This window comes from Chroicocephalus ridibundus, chromosome Z (genome assembly GCF_963924245.1).
Source record: "Chroicocephalus ridibundus chromosome Z, bChrRid1.1, whole genome shotgun sequence".
NCBI lineage: Eukaryota > Metazoa > Chordata > Aves > Charadriiformes > Laridae > Chroicocephalus > Chroicocephalus ridibundus.
The window spans coordinates 67,942,587-67,967,783 of record NC_086316.1 but is presented as its reverse complement, the minus strand read 5'-3'; the positions used below and the strand labels follow the sequence as shown (position 1 = coordinate 67,967,783).

The 25,197-nt window shown below is 38.5% G+C and overlaps 1 protein-coding gene across 1 annotated transcript in view; it reads left to right on the top strand.

Moving 5' to 3' along the window:
- Positions 1–13,991: 13,991 nt before the first annotated feature.
- The window catches only part of NDUFS4 (NADH:ubiquinone oxidoreductase subunit S4), a 46,945-nt gene continuing 35,739 nt past the window's right edge, over positions 13,992–25,197 (top strand). Inside the window, exon 1 of the mRNA XM_063320358.1 lies at positions 13,992–14,153. Within this exon, the coding sequence (XP_063176428.1) occupies positions 14,068–14,153 (86 nt within the window). The 5' untranslated portion in view covers positions 13,992–14,067. The remainder of the gene's footprint in view (positions 14,154–25,197) is intronic.

Below are 25,197 nucleotides of genomic sequence, written 5' to 3'. Positions count from 1 at the left end.
GTAATTAAAAGCTACTTGCTTGTAGCATCCCAGTGGAGAGAAAACACTCCAGTTTTCCAGAAGTAACTAAGCAGAGTCAATGCTATTACCTTCATGCTTCAGAGCAGCAAGATAATTGTCTTGTCTCCATTAGGATTTTACAGACTTAGTTAGCAGGTACTACTAGTTGATCCACTGAGGGGAAAAAGCCCAAGCTAAAAAGCAAGCAATGAAACCACCACTTCTGAGCCTTCACTGCAACGCCAGCTGGAGAAATCTGCACCTGATTTGAGCATCCAGGTTAGCCCAGGAGCCCAGTGCAGTATTACTTCTCTGCTCATGAGAGCTGTACTCCTTTCACGCCTGCAAAGTTTTGCATTCTTCGCAAGATCCACCTTTTTTCCCCTTGCAATAAGATGAGCTGTTCTCTAATTTTTCCATTGGAAGAACCTTCTGTCTTGGGTAGAACTGTGTGAGGGTTTCAGCCAGCCACCAGCACTTTGATGATTTTAGCTCAGATTTTCACTGTGAAGCAAATGGGCAATCAGCCTTGGTAAAAGTGAAATCCAGACTCTAGCAACATAAAGGTAAGCAGTGAGAAAGGCACAAGAAAACTACAAAATAGTGACTGTTGCATTTCTGAGGCTAATTTTATCAGTGTGCTTTGCTAAGATTCATTAATTAATCCAGCAGACCTAATTGCAACTAAAGACATCTGTCATAAAATTATCTTGTTACCATCTGAAAATAAAGTCTTGCTGTAACTTACACGGTCCATGCATGGAGGAAGAAAAGACTGTTCTATTTTTCTATTGACATAAGTATTTGTGGGCCAGTTGCCTTTTTTGAGATCATCTCTACTTCTATCAAGTACACTGCTTGTATACCCTTAAGAGAGAAAGTCAAGAAGTCCTTTAAAGTAAGTCACATCCATCCCTAGATACTATGCTTTTTAAATAAAACAAAAGGCCACCCATATTTTTAATTTTTTTTTCTCTATATAAAAAATAAGATGGAAAAGATGGAAGTTCTGAAAGATTACCACAGCCATCCTGCAAATTAACAGGGCTCTATTTTTTTAGCAGTTTGTAATCAAAATCCATAAAGCAATGATGTTTTAGCTGATGGAAAATAAGTGTCATTAAGTCTGCAAGAGGTGTTCCAGTCATCTTCAGACAGGCTACATGGTAATTGTATTCTAATTCTGGAAACCTATTGTCAGAAACTGGTGATAGTGACATTAGATGCCTAGGATACTACAAAGAGATCCAACCTTCCTCCAAACATTGAGGTAGAATGATATGGAAAAATAAAGGACCTTTTCTGATTTCTTTCTGCTGACTCCTCTCCACCTACTTTTGCTATAAAAAGGAGGATGACCTATGCCAGGAAAAAGCATGACTTGGTGAGTTGTCAAAAAGGGAATGAATAATGCAAAAACAAGAATAAAATTGGACTAGGCTAGAATCAACTTCCAATAAAAACATTCCCTAGGAAGTCTGAGTTTGGAGCTTATTTTTGCATGAAAGTATTTAAACTTTCACTGATATTTACAGTTGCACACATCCCAATGCTGCTTTTTTCCATTAGTAAGCAAAGGTTAGTTTCTGTCTCACATATTTCAGCTGGTTGACATAGAATGATATGAGTTGGAAGGGACCCCTGGAGATCATCTAGTCCAAATGACATAGCAAACAGCAGAAGTGAATGACATTCTGGAGAATCTCTAGCTCACAATTCTTTGTTCTTAAAGATCTGGCAGAAAAAGCTTCAGGTTCTATGAGGCTGCCTTATAGATAAGATCATTATCTATAATGATGCCCTCTGATCAGAGAATACATAGCATTGCACCTATTTTTGAGAAGGGCCAGGAAAGTGATACATGCTGCTATGGGCTTGCTAGAATGATGTTAAGAATGTGCGAAAGTTCACAGCAGAAGGCAAGAATATATTGGGGGGGTGGGGGGAGGAGAGAAGTAAGCCCAGAAGAGATGAGTAAAATGTTAGACAGAAATTTGGTCATACTGTGTGGTCAGATGCTGGCATTCTTTTACCAGATAACATATTTTCAGACAAATGCAATAGAGATAATCCATTCTGGCATCAGCAAAAATTGTTACGACACCATACAGGAAATTCATAGTTATGCTAGAAGAAGGTGGGGATCACTGGAAGAATGATAAGACAGGTAAAAAAATGGCCAAAAAGAGGAAAAAGGAGATGATCACAAATAGTCCTAAGAAGTGAAGTATCAGACCAGAGTGCTCCTTAAACATCGCACCTTGTTTAATATATTTGTTAACTTAACCTTGAGACAAAATCCAAGTATAGATGTGTTGATAACAAACACCAGGATGCATGGTCAGTACAAAGACACAGATGCCACCCAGAAAGAACTGGATGACACTGATTATTGGTTAGTTACAACAGAAAAAAGAATGAAACTCCAGACTGAGGGACTACTAATGATGCAAGACAATTGTGTGATATGGACATTCTACAAGTCAAACACAATCCCAGGATAGGATAGAAAGATCAATGAAGTTCTTGGAAGTCTTCCGGAAGGACTGATGAGGCAAAATTAGCTCAGGTCATCTTAAGATGTAACTTCATCAATTTATTAAAAAGATTATATGGTGGACTCAATGATCTGAAGGGCCCCTTCCAACCTACACAATTCAATGATTCTATGATTCTACAATTCTACGTGATTCCCTGAAACAGGAGGAGGCTCATTGCTCCCCTTCAGTCCCTACATATTCCTGGCTAAAAAGACCAAAACACCTTGCCATTATTTCTAGAAATGTGATTTAAGAGCACAATAACCTGCATTCAACAATTTTCTATTAAAATTTATTTTGTTGTTCCAGTACTTCACGTTGAGAAGGTATCACTACAAAACCCTTTAAGCATTCAAGAAAATAATCTGAATACAGAAATCCAAGTTGTGATGGAAAACTTTTAATCTGATGAGGCAACAGTCAAACCATAACAAATACAGGAAAGAAAACATGGGCCTTGCCCTTGTAGGGAGACCTATAAGACTGAAGGTTGTGGTGATGGAAGTCATAAAGATAATCATTCAAGGCAAAGTTCAAAATAATTTGCATAAGCATTCCTGAAATTCCGCTTCATTTTGTAGGAAATCAGTAGCAAATAAACAAAGGCTAATATCAATGCTGAAAATACTAGGGTTTTTGCTGGATATAAAATTTTCCCGCTGGCAAATCAAATATTGCTCATTATTTAAATACAGAAATTGTGAATGTTGTGTATGGACATACTTTGACATTTCTCAGGAAATATCCCTAGAAATTGAAATTCAGAAACATGTAAAACCAAGTTTCAACACTGTTATCTGTGTTCTTAAAGACACAAAACTAACAAAAGGGAAAACGCCTCTATATTTACTATACTTTATGATTCTAGTTATCCTTCTGAAGTGCGAATTCCATGTTTGTGAATAAAATGGGGATTTCAAGTCACTGCAAAATTTTGCATGTTTTTATTCAAAAAGATAAACGCGACAAGTTTCTTTTAAAGTTTCTTCTGAAAGTTGTCATTTTTTGCAGTTGTTTCCTAGTTATTTGAGTTTTTTTTTTCCAGTTCATTGGAACTGGAGGCCTCAATTCAGCAAAGTGTATTTCTTCAGGGCCATGAATATCTCCATTGAATGCATTACACGAATGTGAGAAACAGAGCTGAGTTTTAAACACATCTGAGGAGACCTTATAAAGTATTTTAGGTTCAAATGTGGTCAAAATGCTCTTTTTTTATTTTTGAATATGCATTTCTAATCAGGTAATATAAACTAGCAATACATTGAATATCTAAACAGGAGGCTAAAGAGTTCCCTTTAGATTGTCTGAACCTGTCAGATGCTACTTACACAGTTATTACTTACCTTAACAAAAAAAAATCTTTGTGAATAGATATAAATTATTTTTCCATTTCTAAGATTCATCCGAATTAGAAAGAGACATGAGGGTAAGACAAAATTTAAGCTTCCAGAAAATGTTGCTAATTTCTTAATTTTTTTCTGAGACCCTTTGTTCTCATTCAGAATGCCAGTGATCCTCTCTAGACCACAAAGATTCAATTGAAAACCTTAATCATTATGTCCACTTTGTTCATAAATGTACCCTTTTATTTCATCTTGTGTTCTCTTTTCAGAACAACTACCCCTTCTGCAAAAAGGAAAACCCTAATAGCACTTTCCTCTGGTGAATTCCAGTAAAAGGGGGCAAGCAATAATAGAAGTATGGATTCACGGGCATTAAAATGAAACCATATGGAAACAAGGGCAGAGGATTTCAGAAGGAAAAGTACTGTTTAAAAATTAATCTTTATGGCTTAATGTGGATTGTTAGGAACACCGCAGAAGTTCTGAAAACTCTTAATTCAATGCTGTTACAAGCCAATGCTCTGAAAAAACTAAAACAACATTTATGTTGTCAGTCTGGCTCATCTTAGAATGACAGCCTGGGAAATACACTTTGTGACCTAAATCTAAACTAACAAAAGATCCTGAAGAATACTTATTGTATCTGTCATTTTAGTCACAATTTCTGTGACCACTGACATGTACATGTGTACAGGGAATTTATTACCCTTTGCGATATTACTACCCTTCACCTTCTTATGAGGAAAATAGAAAATAAGAAAGAGGAAGGGTCTCCAAAGTCTCACATGACAAATAAAGTACAAAGAAAAAAATATGAAAGCTACAGTAGTATTTAGCCTGCTGTTTATGAAATTGGGAAAAAAATTCAACTTAAATGACAGTATTACATTTTTCTATCTGTTTTTCCACTGCACTTCAAGGGTATAAAATGGAAAATACACGAGAATAATAGTCTCTAAGAAAGGCTTTTCTGTGACACTTTCCAAACTGATGAGAAGAATACACAGACACAACAGGAATTACAAGTCTCTTTGATGAAGTCTCTTTCATTTAAACTTGTTTCTGCGTTCTTCATGGAATGAGATAACCTCTCCAAAATGAGTATTTTTTTGAAAAAAAATGACTCAAAGAAAGGTAATTGCTAATGTAAGACTTAGAGGTCAGAACAAATCTTACCCCTTTTCCCACATTTGGAAGAGAGATAAGAAGAGGAATAATAAATATGTAGTTAAAATTAGAAAAGGACCAAGATGAGGTAATTTCACAAGCCAATTAATCTAGAAAATGCTTAACTGTTTCACTGAAGGGCAGAAAGAGAAAAAGGAATAATCACACGGCCTTTCCTAGGAAAGAGCCTTGCTTACCCAACCCATGGATAAGTTAGATCCTCCCCAGTTTCATCTTGACATGTTAATATCCAAGTCAAAAGGCACAAATTTGAACAACTTTACTATTTGTATTAGCTAAAATTAAACTCAACAGGAATACTAAACTGGGTGTAAAAGACCTATTTGTGTCTAACAGTTTCTGTTTGAGATGAAATATGAATTTATTTTTGTGGTTTTTTGTTGTGTTGCAATACTACGGCCTTTGGTGAAAACTAAATCTGATACAAAACCAAAACAACAACAATTTAGTCACAAAAATGTCATAGAAAATGGAATAAAAAGTGACCCCAAATTAAAAAAGGACCGCATGAACTATTTTCTATTATCATTACATTTTAATTGTATGTTTAGGGAATTGTTTTAATTTAAATTACTTATTGCAAAATAATAGTTCATTTTCACTTGACAGGGAATTAATGTCACTTTTGCTTTGCCACTTTCCTATTGGATGTAAGTCATCTGTTCCTCAGTACGACACTGTCCTGCGGCTGAATGGCTGATAGTGGCAAGCATACTAATATGCTAAGCCTTTTAGTGGCACAGGGCAGAATCATCTCATTCTCCCCAGATATTGAAACAGGCCTACAACTTACAATTTCATTTTAAGACACTGATGTTTGACTCGGTAACACACCGAGCCATAGTCTCCAAAATTAAGAACATAGCTACTTCTTGTAAGCTGAAATCTTATTTAATTAGACAATGCAAATGGAGTGAAATTACTAATTTACAGCACTTTTTAAAAGCAGAGCAGGCCTTTAGAACAAAATTATACTGAGAAACATAGGTAAGCAGACAACCTTTTTCATAACTTAATTTTTGTGATTAGTTTTGTACAGGCTATAGTATCTCAGCAAGCACAAATACAATGTGCATCACTGGTGTGACTGTGATCTAACCAGTAAAAAAAGTCTCTGGAAAGCCACTTAGAGAAGAAGATAAAAGAGAGAATTATTGCTAATAAGAAATCGAGAGCGTTATTTCATAAAAATAAGAGCACATGTTGGGAAAGGTGTTGTGGGCAAGCTAAAGCTGCCATTGCCAAGCATCTGTACTAAAAAAACAGATTCCTACAGCATGTAACCTGACCGGAGTTTGAGGAGGGCACAGTGTTCCTTCACCAGTGTATTCAATAAAGCCAGCACATTCTTGAACATCTCTTATAAACAACTCAGAATATTTTTTTTTCTGGACATTTTCTAAATATTCTATTTAGAAAATATTCTGCCAATATATATTTTGGTAATTTACTTCCATGGAAACAGAATCATTAGTCCTTAAGAATTCCAACAGCTGCTTTACAGAAATCATATTATTTTCCTGGCACCACAATACTTTTTGCAGAAACTAATTATGTCACCGAAACCAAAATTCCTGGTGCAGTTAATACAGTGATGGTCACAATAAAAATTTGAAGTACTATCTTCCATCCAAACACAGAAGGTACAGAAATACATGTGTGGTCTCTTCCCAATCCAGCATGCCAGTGCATAAGGCAGACCGATACAGAACTTTTAATTCCGTATCCAAAGTACTCAGAGCCAAAGCAAGCATAACCCAACTGGGTTGTTGCCTTCCTTTCTGCAATCTCTTGAGTTCAGATTCCAGTTGCTATAGGGACATCCATCTTTCGTTTCTATATGGACAGTCACAGATACTGCAGACTTTTTGGCAGCTCTCGTGAATCTTAGACTCTCAAGCTGTGCACTTAAGAGAAAACTTAATTTCAATTTTACAACACAGGTTGAAAATAATGTTCATGGTTCTGTAGGATAATTTGAATACGCAAACTGAGTAACCCCAAAAGGCCCAAATGTCTGGAAGCAACCCCTATTTATTTATTTAACAAACTCATTGACATTTGGGGGCAACTTCTCACATCTGAACAGACAGGTTTTGTGGTGCTAGGTCTGTGGCAAATGAATAAACCCTCACACAAGGTATATATACAAAATGCTATGGTCAGCATTTTGACCAGATGGAGACCTGGGTATTTCCATGGCAGGGGAATCCTGAAACTGCACAGTGCTGAATATATGTCCCTTTCCCAGAACACACCATAGACAGGGGAGCCGGCTGTGGTGTTTACTACAGGAGAATATGATCAAGCTCATTAAAACTGCATCTCTAAAAGAACTTTTATGAGTAGGAAAAACCTTAATGTTTACAGATATTAATTAGGATGAGAACTTCAGTGTGGAAGACTCAGCGTCATCCTTGTCTGCAATGTCCTCAGAAGTATCTTGTGGTAACTACTAGGGGGTACTTTCATGCTAACACAAAAGGACCTCAGTCTGATCTAGTACTGCACTGTTAGGATATTTGTGTTCTATATTTCAGTTCTCATAAGGCTAAAGCAAATTCTTTTCCAATGTATTTTACTGGACAGCCCAGTTCCTTCATCAAAATACATTTTTATCATATATTTTCAACAATTTCCTGCTTATCTCTCAAAAACATTAAAAAGCCTCTTCCTTCAATTAAACTGGTGCCATTCAGTATCTATCTGTAGATGATGCCATTCAAAAAACTGGCAAGTTGAAGAAGAAGTGAGAGACTATTTCAAACAATCAAATTTCTCTTAAAGAGCAATGGTACTCTGCTCAGTACCTCTTGTGAAATCTGATTCTAAAATGAGTTTATGCATCCAAATGAAGAGAGAAGAGCTTCAAATTGCACAAAGAAGAATAAAATAAAATTGGAAATCAGACAAAAAATTGTTAGTTTTAATATTATTCTGTACCTTTAAATAAATTAACAATTAACCAATAAATCTTTCTCAGAATTTATTTTCCTAAATTCTCAAATGCATGTATTTATTTTAGCTTACTTATGTTTGCTGTTTTCATGTTTGCTGTTTTTGTAAGGAATCAAAGTCCTTTAGATATAAATATTTGGAAAAAAAAGTCATTACTTTTCAGTAATATATCAAGAAATATTTCCTAATTTTGAATGAAAGGGAAATAGAATTCAGAAAAATGGTACTTCTGCTGCACTACTTATTATTTAATGATACAGTGTGTTCAGCAGTATTATAGAATGATAATTTCATACCTTTTTAAGTTTAAGGTTTTTTATCCTAAATCCTATCTATTATTTCACAAAGCTCCTAAATTCTCAACATGTGAATTTAGGGTTCAAAAACTATCCAAAATGTCAGATTCAAATTTCTAGAGAGGAGCCTTTTAATTTTTGCAGCATGAATTGGAAGACCAAGCACCAGCCAGAGACATACTCTGTCAAGGCTGGAGAGAAACATTTCCGGAAGTCTTATTTTTCCAGGACCTCTGGAAAAGCTAAGAATGAACAATGACTATCACTAGGATTATTGATCAAGGAGTGTCTGACCTGGACAGCTAAAAGGACTAGAATTTCTAAGAATTGCTCTCCTTTTATTATTCTAAGACTTTCCCACTAACAAATACTCAGGCACACCCAGGATCTTTCAAAAATCATATGAGAAAGCAGATGGCTATAAAAATTCAAAGACTAAAATCTGCTTTACCTCCAGTTTAAAAAAAAAAAAAAAGAAGAAGTAGAAATTACCCTACAGATGTTAATAATTGTCTGGGGTGGGAGTTGGGGAAGGGGGAGGCTGGCTTCTAAGTAAACAATGCAAAAAAAGACAAAGAGGTCCCTGCTGATGTAAAACAATAAAAGCAGTTTTCTCAGCAGTGTCAGCTTAGCAAGCCTGAGGGTCTGTATTTTAAACCCCAGTGGCCTGACGTCACTCACCCTGATGGTGTGTGTGAAGGAAGCTATCTCTCCACGATGACCGACCTGAAAAGTGTTTTCAAAGCCCAGTGGGCTAATGTCACTCACACCGACGGTGGATGGTGGGATCTCTCAGGGTGGCAGCCTGGGGGAAGTGAGCTGCAACACCAGCAGCCGACCATCACTCACTCTGATGGCAGGGGGTCAGCTGGGATTCTTTGGTGGCCTCCCGGGCAATAGTTAAAAAGAAGATTTTGGTTCACATGTCAATGTCTAGCTTGAAAGCACGGAGTATAAAAAGTGATTTTTTTTTTTTTTTAATTGTGGTTCACCAGTGGCAGCAGTGCAGCCAGGAAGGGGAGTTTCCATGTGAGGCTGTTTGACTGCATATGAAGCTTACAATGGGGCTGGCTCTGCCTGGTTTTAATTTTTTTCTCCCATATGAGCTGAGATGTTTTATTCCCCCATACCAAAGCGGGGGGGGGGGAAGAAGAAGGGGGAGGGGGGCGGGGAAATTAAATCCAGACAGCTCCAACTGCACTTTACATTTCATATGCAATCAAACAGACTTTGAGAATATTGTCAGCTTCCTTACCAACCTGCCTGCCATATAGAGAATGTAAATAAATACTAAAATCCCAAAACATCATGTTCTTATGCTAACTCATCTTTTAATGCAGAAAATGACATTTGGGACAAATTCTCCCATTAAATTTATCCTGACACCTAAAGCATGGTAAGGTTTGCAAAGGACTTTATAAGAGGAATAGTCTTTGTCCCACTGCAAATACTGAAAAAAACTGCAAGCATAACTGCAGCTGATATTTCATCACGCAAAAGAAATTATTTTGGACAGAACGGAGCCAAAGAGTCACCACTTAGAGAGTAAGCTCTTACAAAGACAAAATTTTCAAACTAAAAATGACTATTTTAAAAACTAAGTTCCAGTCCTATAAGTTAATTAATGTGAACTACTTAGTGCATGTTAAGCTGGCGTGCTTACGTGTCTGAAGGGTCAGAATCTGAGAGTTATCCAACACTGAAATCATAGCTTCTGCATGTAAATGCAATACAACCAACAAACAAAATGGAACTGGGAATACATGCAGCTACAGCCAGTATAATCAGTTTGCTTCTATGTTGTACCCCATTTCTACCAGTTCTTCGCTGCATTAGAGTGTCAAGATCTTTGAGACTGATGCTATTGTTTCCTACTTAGTTCCTCTGTGCCACCCACAAGAAAACAAACCAATTCAAAGCAACAATACGTTAAGGAATAGCTCTAGAAATCTGCTTGTCACTGCTAACTGTGGCTTATTTCAGACTATGAAATTATTTGTACCAGAAATTATTTGCTTGGGCATGGAGTAGAGCTGTGCAATCTCAGTCTCGCAGGAAAAAAGTAAAAGGTTAAATTTTCCTCTCCAATTCTCACAACGTGTGCAGCTCACATATGTGAAGAGAAAATGTGACTCTAACTCTGCATAGTTAAGCTAATAAGCTTTCTCATAGAGTGAGACAATAGGAACTGTGAGCATACTGTACAGCACAATAAGTGCTGGCACATGAACTGTTTCAGTCTTGAGGGACAGTGTTTCACAGTATATCAGTGACAGAAGACCAGCTTGCAGCCAGAATTATGAATGAAAAGTTTTAGTCGTCATGAAAGTATGGATTTAGAACGATTATTCTGCAGTCACCTCAAAAATTGATGCACTGAATTATTTTGGGGAATACAGCATTTAACACTTCATTTTCTAAGACTGTTCCACACACAAATTCATTAGTTTAACCTAAGGCATGATGATTTTAAAAGGTGTTGTATTATATGCGTGAATACATTTACACAAATCTAAGCCAATCAGATAAAACGGTATACATTCAACTTAAACCTGTGTGGGAGTATTTTACAGGTCTACTTTTAAACCTGGGGAAATAGTGGGGGACAGAAAAACTCATATCTCTCCCTTTGTCAAGCACCAGACTGCAAGGGGCTGTTGGTGCATATTAATTTCACAGTAAACTGTGTACTTGGAATTGCCACACATGCTGTCTCTGGAGAGTTATGGTTATTTGTCTTGAAATAGTCTCTCATGTGTTTGTGACTACTATACAATAATACTTCAGCAACAAATGCTATGGTTACATTTATATTAGTAAATAAACAGTCCAAGGACCCTTTTGTACCCCTCATGCAGTTCAGCTTACGTGGCACAGCTCACATCCGTGGAGCTAAACTCTTTCCCCTCTCCTCCCCTGCTCCAAAAAAACAATCCAAAACCCAGAATGGCCTCATCCACACGGCCTATTAGGAACAGTCCCAGGCCCCCACTAGTTCCCAGGCTGTGCTCAGACATTGTTTGGGACGGTGCTAATTGGCCAGGACCAAAACGGTTCCAGGGACTGTGCTAGCAATTAGCAGCACGTTCACTTGTGCACATGCTTAAGCCCATCAGTTGCTGTGATCTAGCACAAGATGGTCCTGACACTGCAGCTGCCAAAGGCAGCTCCTGAATTTGGCAACCTCCTTTGACAGATTCAGTTAATAAGGTGGCAGCTCCAAAGTCCAGCTGCCGTGTGCTACCAATGTCCTTTCTCCACCCAAAGAAGAGGTAGCAGGGAGATCAGGAGCTCAAAGAACCAAGACAAGTTAAGCACAGGAGCTTTCACATGCTGCCTAAACCACTGGCTCCATCTCTGATGGTGAACGAAGACACCACAAAGATCCTCAAAGCTGGATCTACCCCAAAGGTCTTTGGCTGAGCTAAGATGATCTGCCAGCTGATACAAAGTAGAGAGACTCAAACAACTTGCCTCAGTTTACAACGGAGCCCTCAAGGGCAACTGGCCTCACCAAACCACTGGTGCCTCTGAACAGCTGTAAGATCTTCCTCTGCTTCCAGAAATGACAGGACGTTTCTTCTAGCTGAAGCACCACAAAAGGGACAAGCTTAGATTAGCTGAAGTAAATCTGAGTTGGTGTGGATGCCTCCCCTACCCTACCATCGCTCATGCACTGGAAAATTATTTCGGAAGAGAGAGAGAAAAATTCATTAATTTCCTGAGATGCAGATTATTCTTACTGTGTCTATCTGCATGTGACTGAAAGCTCAGTGTGAGAGGTAACATGCATTATTAGGCTGAAAACTGATACCGTTGGGAAAAAAAAATCACAAAAATCTTTGGGGAACAGAGTTTTTCAAGTCTTTCGCTCAAAATCCCTGAAGAAAAACTGCAAATTCAACAGTTTGGGGTATTTTCCCACCTGCATTTAACAAAAGATATCACATCCCCATATTAGCAATTTCAATCATTGTTACAAAATTACTCCTGCTGTCTGTCTTACTGTATCTGACTTTGAACACATTTACTAATGATTTTAAGAAATTAATTTTAAATACTCCTATCTGTAAAACCACCAAATTTGTAAATCACTGTCCTTACTCTTTATGATGCTGCCCAGAAAGATTTTTCACTTTTCTTCTTCAGTGTTGTTGTTTTGAAAGGGAAAAACAGTATACATTTTAATTTCCTCACAATTTGGAAATATTTGATGGGAAGAAAGCATATTTGAGAGTGGAAAGTTCTAATAGGATGATTTACAATAGAAAGCATTTTGCAATCTTTGCCTAATAAACAGACTATGAAATAATGCCTCTAGGTCTGACATTTAATTAGGACTATTTAATACAAGGGTGTTGCTTGCCTGTTCTCATTGAAAATTAATGCTCTGTTGATTTGATAACTGCAGAAAACATTCAATGAAAGTTTGTTTAACTTTTCATTAGAATTATTCCCCTTATTCTTCCATCTTCCATTTGGGGCAGGAAAATGCTGAATTTACTTGCTTGCAAAAAATTTTTGTATCTGACCCTGTCAAACTGTGCTGTCAATATCGAGAACAAGGCCAATTTCTCCTGGAGGAAAGCAGACACACTTAGTCAATCCCAACTTCTCCTCCCATAGGAATTTCATCACTTTTTTGTTAAACAATTTCTAAATTATTTTTTTTTTAGTAAAATTGAAGCTGAAACTTTAGGTTTTTTTTCAAAATGTCAACAGATTTTTAATATAAAAATAATTAGAATACTTTTAAGAATACTGCTCTTCCCCCTCCCTCCAAAGTAAAAGTTTTCAGTCTTTCACAGTATCACAGATCCTACGGTAACACAGTGCTTCTGCACCACACATTTTTGGAAACTTTGTGTCGTTTGAGATTTTGGCACCGAACATGACTGTGTTTGATTCTTGATTTATAGCCATCTTTAACCACAAACGCAACACCACAATGCTTCCAGGGCATAAATACTGTTACTTACTTCCCTTTTACAGTTAATGTATTGAAAATACGTCTCTGTTTTCAGAGAACAGTGGTCTTACCAGTCTTCCTTGCTTGAATATAGGAAATAAGGCTGCAATCGGTTTAAAAACAGAACTCCTGAAAGTACCATGGTATGTTAAAGACAAGCTAGTCTTACTGAACCAAGAATATGGATCCATTTTAGGTAGCAAAACTAAGAAATACGTTAAAAAAAAGGTGCAAGATGTATCGAAGTGTTGATGTCTTTGCACCGTTTTGTCTGCAAATTGTAATGGGAAAAGAAGGAGGCCAAAACCACCCGTTCCCCAGCTCCTGTACTGGAGCAGGAGGGACGCAAGCGCTGGGGACACGGGAGGCCGGAAGCCGCCCTGCCTCGCTGGCCCGCCCGGGAGACACACACAGGGCCCGGAGGCCTGCACCATCCCTGCCGGGGGCTCGTTCCCCGCCATCGAGAAGATGGCGACAGACCCAAGCTGCTAGACGACGTTTCTGGGCCGAACACGTAACTGGGGGCAAGGGACGCCAGCGCCCCAAACGCGGACAAGGTTCCTCCACGGGGAATCAGGCCTGGCGACCGGGTGCCGGCAGCCCCCACCCCGTGCCTTCTCCCCTTCCCCAGCCCTCCCTCCATCACACCCCGTCCGCCTCCCTGCCCGCCCCGCCCGCTCCCTCTTTCCGCTCTCGCCTTCGCGTTTCCTGTCTGGGCGGAGGAGGTTTGGCCCTGCGACGCCGCCGTCTCCCAGCGAGCTGTAGCGAGCGTCATGGCGGCGGCTCTCTCAATGTCAGCGGCTCTGAGGCACCTTGTCGCCAGGAGCGGCGCCGCCGCGGCCCGCCTGTCTCCGGCCAGGTAACGGGCACCGCGGGGCGCTCCGTCGGCCGGCACTGCCGCAGCCCGGGGCCCGCCGCTGGCGGTGGCCCGCAGGGGCGGACGCGCTGCCGAGTCTGACCCGGGCCTAGCGCTTCGCCGCGGCCGCCTCGGGCGCTAGGCCGGGAGGGGCCGCGCAGGACCCCGCCGCGAGTGGGGGGCGGCCGGGCTGGCAGCGGGAGCCTGGCCGGGGCCTTTCTCCGGGTCAGAGGGTGTATGTCCGTGTCCGCCCTTGCTGTGTTCCTCGCTGTGACCGCCGGCTCGGTGTCCTTGAGGCGCCCGGAGGTCGGGAGCTGGTCGGAACGGCAGAGGAGCCCCGCCGTGGGGAGGGCGATGGCTCCTTCCCCCGCCAGCACGGTGTTCCCAGAGGTTTGCACTCCTTTGCCCTATTGTGTAGCCTGCAGCTTATCCTCTCTCTCCCCTCCCCAAGATATGTTACATTTTTCAGGGGTTGTGTAGCTGCTCTGTCACTCATTCCTCGAAATAATGCTGGAAATGGCTTTATAATTTTTGGTGGCACTTTGCTATTTGTTTCTTTAATGTAGAGACCTGTATTGAAAGTACAGTTGAACCTATGTGTTGAACCTCTAGTTGAAGATGCGTGCATGTGTTTACCTTTGTGCATGTCACGGGACTTAGGTTTTTGTAAGACTCTTTTCTAGTCAGGAGAAAAAAAATACTGTTCAGTGTCATTAACTATGATTTGAAGTGTTTCCTTTTCCATGCTACTTAAATCTTCACATATAAACATATATACAAGATAGTTTCAGTAATTTTTAAAAATCTGTGGGGTTTTAATACATATACATATATATATATTTATAAATACATACAGAAAGCTATATATATACACATACAGAGAGAAGGAAGGACTGCAGCCATATTACTTTTTTCCACTTTTTGCGCTCTGACTGTCCCATTGGTTACTGCTGCTTCCTCTCTCTTAAAATGGTATCTGTTTTACAGAGCTGAAGAGTAGGCTTAGGAATCTGTGAATATGAATTTAGGAATTCCTCTATGGTAATGCAGAAACTGACTGTTTGTTTGGCAGCTGATTTCTGCTCTTCTTTTAGTCCTCTGTGGTTGACAGAACTGTTTGTTATCTGCGCCATGTGGTAAATTGGATCAGTCAACTGATCGAGGTTAAAAATAATGTTGGTTGTTTGTTTTAAAGTTTTAACAATCTACCTTTTAAGCAGTTATTCCAGAACAAATAGTAGGATGTGGCGGGATGGGAATGAACAGCATGGAAACATGAGGTAGGGACTCTTAAGTTGGCATTTTTTCAAGGTAATTTCTTCTTGAAATAGTGCCTTAAGTTCCTTCCCTGCCACAGAGGGAGACCGAAAAATTAGCGTCCCTTAATATTTTCAGTAAGAGGGAGGTTGAAGATATTTGCCTGAGGGCGACTGGAACTTAGGCTTCACATTCTGTAGGAGAGTGGCCTGATCATAAGTCTGCAAGTTTCTTGGAGAAGAGGCAGGTAAGAACACTATGAGTCTCACTTATGTAAAGTTCTCCTCATCTTTGCAATTATTGTATATTGGAAGAGTGAGAATAAAATTTTCGTTGGAACAAGGAAAAGATGTTTCAGAATAAGATAGCTTTGGCAGTATGAAGGGACAGTTAAGGCTGTTATTCATTGCATAGTTTTTGTAAAGTAATTAATTATTTCCTTGATGTAGTAGGCACTGAAACTTACATCCTTCCTCTTCTCAGTTACTGTTTTATATGAAAAATATTGTTAAGCAGCCTCTGCAGTGTCCCTGCTTGGAAGGGAGAATCAAGGTACATTATTATGGGAAAGGATTCAGGATTCTAAATTTTAAATTCAAGGTGTCTTCCTGCAGCTCATAGTGAGATAATAAAATTAGATAGAGGGAGATGGGAGAAGGTGTATCTTTTGCTTCTGCACTTTCTGTTGCTTCTTGAAAGCAGCTGTTTGGTTTATTTTCTTATGTGGATGCCTTTCTTTATATGTAATCCTTTGTATTTTGCCAGAAATCTAGATGACTCCAATATCATAAATTTCAGTAGACGGGTAGATGCCTCAAAGCTTGGCAGTATACAAGTGCCGTTTCTAGCTTCAGTATATCACATCTCATTTTGTAAAAAAAGGGTAAAGGAACTTTCTTACGTCATAGAATTGTGAATGGTCTTATAATGCAAACCCCTTAAGCTTATTTTCCAGTTATATTAATCAGCAACTATCCATAAACCTACTTTTTGAGAAGCGGTATCTTGCAGCATATCTTGTAATTGGATATATAGATCCTGCAATACTGGTTTCCTTTCAGAAAAGTATTTTGACAGATACAGTTTGGTCCAAGTAGCTTATTTGTTACAACAAATTCAGAGTATATTTAAAGTCTTTGTCTGTCTAAAATTATTTTTGGAGTAATCTGTGTATTTGTCAATCTGTAGAAAGAGTGTACTATACCAATGTGCTAGATGGGTGTTTTAAAGTAAATATAGGTGTTAGATTACTAATAATAAAAGCTAACACTGTTCTTAGGAGATCACTGAAGAAGATGCTGGAATTGTCAACTGTGAGGGCATTTGAATGATTCTTCCATCACTTCAGCACAACACTTTTGTTTACTCAGAGTAAGGTGTGGTCAAGTTTGGTACAGCTTGGTTAAATTACAATTTCATGTTATTTACCTAAGTCAGGTTATGGGAGTAATACAGCTTATTATTTGAGCACTGTAGGATTAAAGCTAAAACCTTCAAGCAGCAGTTTTATTTGCAGTGTTTTTTGTAGATTTTTGCATATGAAACTTTTTATCGTTTTCCAGGTTTTAGAAGTTCAATTACAGAATAATAAAGCTGCCCTCTGATTTTGTAAACAATTCCCAAGATCACTTTCCAATAGTCACAGTAGAGATTCTATTCTGATTTCCATGAGTTGCATTTGGTTCTTACAAATATTATGACACCCTCTAACACAAAGGTTGAATTTATCAGTACGTGTTTAAGCCCTTCAAAATATGCATGCCCAAGCTGCTTGATGATTCTGAACTCTTTACTGGTAATGCAAGTAAGTAAGTGTTTGGTCTGAAGTTAAGAGAACATGCAGTAACATATATCATTATCTCATATCTTTATGAAGTTCTTCGTGCCTAGTTTAAATCACTGAAGCAGTGGTTACTGAGTCTGTCATTATTCTGTCTGGTGATGAGCCTAATAGCCCATCAGCAGATGGCTTGAGCTGATCTAGAAAGTGGAAGTGCCTCCTTTGCTTAGATCACAGTTTTGAAGCTTTCATGATGTAAGATCTGTCAAGGTTTCAGGAGCCTGAAGTTACGTTGAACATGGTCTTCTGGGTTTGACCTCTTCAGGAGGAAACCTGTTTGGATGTCTCACCTAATTACTTCAAATATTACCTTTTAGTTATCTGCAGCCAAAATTTGAGTAAGGGGTATAATTTAAATAATACAGTTACATTTCTTTAAGTTTCATATGAATTGGAGGAGAGCAGAGGAGGGATTCTTAAATGTATTTGTCTTGGGAAAGACTGCAGTGTCTCCTTGCATTAGAAAATACGGGTAGGTGGAGCTGGAAAAGAAAACTTCAAACAAATTTCTACTGAACTGGAAATCAACTCTGTGTTCCAAAACCACTCGGTATTTCAGGGAGTCCCTTTATTTCACAAGGTATTGCAGTCAAGATACAAAGATACTAATTTCTGTTGCGGAAGCAGTGTATTTTGTGTGTGCAGGTGTAATACCTGGGCACATGGTCACTACGTTTCATGATAATGGATTGTTCTTGTCACTTTTCAGTGATAGGTTATGGTTCTTAAAAATGTATTATCTTCCTCTTGTAATTCTGTTGTAAAGACTGTGAGCATGATGTTTATACATAGTTTAATTTTGGTTATTCATAGGGGAAAAAGACCTTTAAAAATGTATACATGACCTGAATTTTACAATTTTGTCTTGAATATCTATTTTCTTTTTAATGCATATCAGAGAAAGTACAGTGAATCAGACTATCTTACAACACAATAGTACAACTGTAAACTGAAACGCAGAGTAAAATGACAGGGAGTTTTTTTGGTCATAAGATTGTGGTGATGTGGAAGTTTGGAGCAGACTCAAGGTGATAGATGTGGAGAGACAAGTGGACGTAGCGAGGGGAGAAAAAGATGAAAAACACTACAGTTTGTACGCTTAATGAGTGTAAGTTTAAAAACAAGACTCCAGGCAGCAGCAAGTGTTCGTCTGATCTTGCAGACAGCCTGAAGCAGTAGTTTGGGAGAAGTAGTTGTTCCATATATCTAAGTGTATAATTAATTTAAAACCGTTCCCTTTGACTCTGTCCACACTCTTCAAATAATGATTTTGTGGATAAGAGAGGGTCTAGCAGCCAAATCTTGCATATTAACTGTGACTGAAGGCATCATCAATTGTTATTATTTATAGTCACACGTCCTTTGATGATGATCTGCTGTCTGGCTCTTGTGAAGGAAAGCCTTTGTTCCCCATCAGTTTTGCATGCTTTGGGGAGAGAGGAGATTTCTGACAACTAGAATGAGTTTACTCTTTTTGTAGTACTTCACGTAGGATCTCAAAGTTGCTAATCCATCGCTACTTGCTTCTGTCCTGTAAGAGTTGACAGGACAGCAACATACCATCTGACTCAAGACTGGTGTGTTATCTGTGGATACGTTCCTTTACTACGAGGTCAGAGAAGCTCTGGTGAACCAGAACAGTGTTTTAGATTTCCTGCTTTTGCCTTCTCTGTTTGGCATCATGGTAAGCAGGGTGTAGGAGTGCTCCCTGTTTCCTTTAAAATGGAGCGAGGAAGCTTTGGAAAGCCCTCATGGAGGAACGAAGATGTTGGATGTAATGAAACATTAGAGCAGTAGGACGTTACTGTCAAAGTGAACACTTCTGTCGCAGATTAGAGAAATGAAAAAGTGAAAAACACCATGTATCATGTAGTTTAGCCTTATTCTAAAGCACAGCTTGTCTCCTAGTGAGCTAAGATCAAGATCATTCTTGTTCTTAAAGTTGTATGTTGTTCCCATAACGCTCAAGTACTTTCAGTATTGGTCTAGCTAAGGAAGAGGATGGGTAGAAAGACATGAAAGTAAGAGGGAGAGAAGGAGAAAAGAGATTGGGAGAGCCAAAGTTTGAGAATGGGAGCAAGGGAGAGATGCGTTGTTCTGGAAATGGCTGTTTTTCTAACTTAATTATGGAGAAGTAAGTAGCATATGTTATGACAGCAAAATGTTCCTGATGAGGCTTCTTAAATTGCTGTTCATTATTGGGCGTATAACTTGGAGTCACTTAGAATCATAGAATAGTTTGGGTTGGAAGTGACCTTTTAAAGTCATCTAGTCCAACTCCTCTACAATGAGGAGTTGGACTAGATGATCTGGTAGATCTTAAACTAGATCAGGCTGTTTAGAGCCCCATCCAGCCTGACCTTGAATGTTTCCAGGGATGGGGCATCTGCCACCTCTCTGGGTGACCCGGGCGAGTGTTTCACCACCCTGATTGTAAAAAATTTCTTCCTTATGTCTAGTCTAATTCTACCCTTATTTTAATTACATTTCATTCCTTCACTTTTGGAACTAGGAACCCAAAGAGGGAGGAATGACAGCTTTCTCAGCAAGAAAAAGATTAATAGAGACAAGCAGACATTCATTTAAAGTATGTTCGTGTTGAAAGATCACTAATAAATTAGCAGTGTACTTGCTTCTGCACTAGAACAGCTAAAAGCTTTTCTTACTAGCTCTGTGGCAACTAGTTATTGTGGGCTCAGAACTGCAGCTCTGGCGGATCTTTAAAAAAAGCATTATTACATGCTAGAATAACTTCTTCCCTAAATCTACAGATCTGAGAACATAATAATTTTCTCTCTACTTTGAGGGTTTGAAGAGGAGTGGAGATATGAATAAAAACCCCAAACCCAAAGCCTTGGAGAGTAGAGGTGAAGTTTGTTGGCACTAGTGTTATAAAACAGAAGGACGTAATACTTTCCTCCAGGGACTAAATAATTTTAAATAGGTTCTGACACTGCATTTGAAAATGACACTTAACTTTGTTTTCAAAATATAACCCCAAACTTTTTTTTTTTTTACGGAAAAGGCTTTCCTGTTGTTATTTCTTTATATCAGCGTATTTGTAGAACTTGTTACAATTACTTCAAGCATGTTTTTTTATCAAATAAATGAATAAATTGATAGAAAGATTATTAAATGTCATATGGATATATGAAGAAGGGGAATTCAAATGCCAGCTGTCAATAAATAGAATTTCAAATCTATGTTAACAAAATAATAAAACTTGCTTTAGTTCCAGTGGTTTAATATATACTGTTCATCAGGTTTAACTCATACTGGAAGAATACTACTTTTGGGATTACAGAAATGGTCTTGATGTTGCCTTAATGTAGGTTTGAGCATTATGACTCAATTAACCTTGTTATTCCATTATACATCTCAACTTGATGCAATATTTATATATGATTGGAAAAACCCAGGAGACAGGTGCGTTGGGTTGTATTTCTGACTGATAGGAACTGTCACTTTCAAAGCTATTCTTTACTAAAGCAGCCACTATCAAAATGCACCAGTGAGATTCAGAAGTTAAGTTCCAGAACGCCAAGTAACTTGAGAATTTGATATCAATGACATGCTGCTTTCGCCTTTCACTCACAACTAGATACAAGCAAAATCAATATCTGATCCTTTTTTTTTGGGGGGTGGAAGGAAATAAATGCAAATCAGATCAACAGTAGGAAATATCAGACCAATGTATAGCCTTCAGTGTATTAGACCAATGTAATTGGTCTTCCCTGTGGCACTGTGGGAAATTTCACCTATTGTTAAAAACATGTTGATCAATAGTGAGGATGGAAACACTAATTACAGTTAATATGGTTGATATTTTTAACTTTCATCTGCGTTCTCAATTTTGAATGTTGCTTTTACGGACATCTTTGTATAACTTATTCTGTGGGCAATCATAATACTTAGTATGGTCAATATACTTAGGAAGGAAGCTTGAATCTACTCACATAGTTTAAAAGAACCCCAAGTTTAGAAAAAAATCTTCTTTTATACTAATAGTTTCAATAAATTTGTATAATCCTTAAAAGCTTAGTGTTTAATATGTTTTATGCTTGTACATATGTACGTGTTTTAGTTCGCATGACAATACAGTGGATTTTGATAAGCTTTTTAAATTATTTTGTAAGAATTTGATTCTGAGTGTGTTACAGAGTATACCTCCAAACTGTTTTAAGATCACACCCTTTATTGTTTCTAATAAAAGACATTGTTAAACTAGCAGAAGGCAAGCTGAACAGTTAACGTTACCTTTTTTATAATGCGTATTTCCCTGTTTCCTAAGAAGTGAATGGCATATTTCTGTCTGAGTTTCAAAGTGCAGTTGTTCTCTCCTGGCAGCATAACGATATGTTTAGATACCATTTTGTTAACAAGCCACTTTCTAGCTGCAGTAATTTCTGTCTGTCTTAATCTTCCCTTGACCTGTGACTGATGTTGAGGAAGCAAATTAACTCAACTAGACAGACTGTAGGCAGCTCCAGAATGTGTGTGGGCAAACAATTCTTGCATCTGCTTATTCTTGGAGGGTTAGCACTCCACGAACAGTTTCATAAACAGCTTCTATTCGTTATTTTTTTAAAAATCAGATTTGATGTATTTTATATAAAATGTTTGAAGACCTGCCTTTTATGAATGTATACTCTATATGTAAATACTTTTTCTGATGTTATCATTTGCTATCAGTATAGGGAAGTAGTGTTGTGCTAAATGTCAGTGATGCCACTTGTATTAAAGTCCAAACCAAACTTTTGTTGCAGAGGATAACTGTTTATTTTTTCGTCTTTTCTAAGTATTTCATTAGTTTTAAGTAAAGTATTTTATGGATATTGCATCTGATGTCACTAGCGTTCAGAAGTACCATCTTTCATTATAAAACCAGAGACATATTTTGTGTCTTACTACTTTCAGTAAAACCATTGTATTTTAAAGGAAGGAAAAAAATACAGAGCTCTTCACGGAGTAGCTTTGACTGTTCCATCATGTATTCAAGGAGTATTTTTATATGCTGCGTAAGTTATCTGAAGGGAAATTCTGCGGTAGTGATGTTTTGTCATATGTCAGTGTTGATTGTGGCCACCAGAGACAAATATTCTGAATGTTGTTGTCTGAACTGGAATTCAAGAATAAGGTTTGCATTTGAAGCACCGGTTTTGCCTTAAGGGTTTATTCCACTTTAGAAAAGCGTGAGCAATAGCAAGGCTAGCAGTCTCCTTTCAGAGAGAAAATAGCTGCTCAGATAGTCAGAATATGAAAAGAGACTAGCAAAGGGAAAGAGCAGTTCCAGTGGAGGAGTCCCTGTATGAGTACGAGAGAACACACAAATAGGGTAGCTGATGTGGTTATTTTTATTCTCAAAGGTGAGTTCTCTGAAAATGCTTGTAAGGTGTGTTTACACTAATAAATAGTGGCAAATTGAAAGAAAATGAAGTAGGATAATTGTGGAACAACAGGGCACTGAAGCTTTCTTTTAAAGTGGACTTCATTTAAGTAGCTTGTCATTTTCCTTATATTCTCCTTGTAACACACAATACTTTATCCTTCATCAGTTGAAGAAATGTTGTCCTAAGACTGCAGATGCTGATACAGAACTCTCTAGAAGAAAGGACTTTTTTTTTTTTTTTTCTAAACTAGTGCCATGTAACTGTTAGTTGCGCTTGCATGTAGAGTAGCAGTTAAAAGTTCCGATGTGGTAATTTTTTTAAAACTTCTGCTGGAGACACTTGCAGGGGTTGCTTACATTGCAGCCAACCATTTGTTTTAAACTAAAGACAGATGTCTATTGTAGAAGCTAATTAATAGCATTGGTACCCACAACAAACAACCTATGTGGTTAGTATCTTTTCAAAAATAGGTAAGTTTTAAAATTGGTCATTGTAGAGAGACTACATAAAAATTAAGTCCTGTGCTTTGGTTGCAAAGTAATGAGGCTGAATAACAAGTGCAAATATATTGCATACACTGGAAAAAAATGAATTTGGTAGGAATTACTGACTAGCAAAATGTCAGGGAGCAGCAAGAGCTGGCTGCTCCTGAAGGTAGGTCAAGCTGGAAGCTGAAGGTGATCCCAACAGTGACATTGCCCTCGCTGACCAGGGCACAGTCCCACAGCATCTGTACTTGAGGAGACCTGGGTGCTGGTAATAGGGTCCATTAACAGTCCCAGACATGGCGAAGTCATGAGCTAGTTCAAGATCTGTCCAGGGCGTCCAATCAGAAGCAAAAGGAACCAGAGACAGGTTTGGAGATAAGCTGCAATGTGTGTCTGAAGTCCAGCCAGGCAACAGTGTCTGAACAGGACTGCAGTGATACTGCCGCTTGGGCGAGGGGTCTAGCCAGGCACAGAGACAGGAGCCAGGCCCAGGGCTGGAGGTGGGTACGCTTAATGATGTCGCTCAGGCAAGGGCTGAAGACCCAGAGCTGATCTTAAATGGAGCTCCAGGGCCACTGGCAGGGGCAGTTGATGGAGACCCTAAGTGAGGCTGGTCACAGCCATTAAGACCTTTTAGTGCCCTTAGGGTCCTGATGTATGCTCTGAACAGAGGTTGTCTTCAGACTGTTAATATTAGAGGACAAGCTGACTTGAAAACTCAAATTATATTCTTGCACGTAAGGTAGAACCATCGGTGTACCTTCTCTGCAAGTAACTCAGTAGGCAAAGATACATTGAAATAACATGGGAGTTGTTCCATTCAGAGGTATGTGAAAAGGAAGTTGGAAATAACGTCAACAAGGGAACGATATGGACAGGCAGAAGAGGTGAAAAATAGGTTGTCCTTTGGTTAAGGTGTGTGATATAATGGAGAGTACTTAGGGTACCTGATAACTGTAGAATGGCAACAGTTCAGAGAGGACTTGAGGATAAAAGCTTGGTGTCAGGAAGGAAATTGATGAGTAAGGTGTCTGAGACAAGGCTAAATTGACAAAGCAAGGGTGAAATAAATTCATACACCATAGTATCAGCTAGGTTATCCCATTTTCATGTAGAATAAGAGCATAAAGTTCTGAAAAGTGACCTGCTTCTGTGTGTCACATTCCATTTGTTAGGCATTTGGTTGTCTGTGTCTTTTATGAAGTACTACAAACATAAATAAATAGATATCTCTTAAATACATTTTTTCATAGCTGCCCAACAGCTGAGGCTTACTAGCCAAGTCGCTTCACTGACTTTCATGAACCATTATAAACCAAGATGTAGTTTTACAGTAACACTTCAAAGGATTCTTTTTTGTACTATAGCTTAGTTCAGTAGTTTACAGTTCAAATGTTTGAGGGCATTAAATAAGAAAGAAGTTGCCTTTATTTATATGCGATGTTTTACAGACCCTGATGTTGCCTTAGATTATTGGAGTAAGTGTTACTTAAGCCTCTAAGTGCACTCAAACAGAAAGGCAAAATCAAGAGGAAAGTATAGGGATGAAATACAGGACCGTACTATGCCATAAACCAGTTTGCAAAGACAGAGGAATCTTTACTCATTTTTTGTTTAATTTTACATGATTCAAAGGCTCTTGTTCAAAATGCGTAAACTTCCCTAAGACAGAGGTGGGTTGTGGAACGTTAGTTTCATTCCTCACAGTTTTGGAATTGAACCCTTTGACTTCTGTTGTTCTTACTATAAAGGGAGCACAGTTTTTAGTTATTGTCTAGTTGTATGAATGCCTGAATGTGTATGTGTGGGGAGAAGTTTGACATTTAGAAAGCACAAACAGAGCAAATATGTCACCTGTGTATTTTGTCTTTACTCCCTACATAACTTTTACCTTTTCCTTTTTGTTAGACTTTCTAACTAGATAACGTGAAATTCAGTTGATAGTTGATATGGGCTCTGCAGCTTTTCTAGTATTATTTGCCTTTTGGCGGACTTGCTTACAAGAGGTTTCCACTGGTCCATGGTGTACCTACTGTTCTCAGATTGTGATCTGAGGTTAATTTCTAAGATTA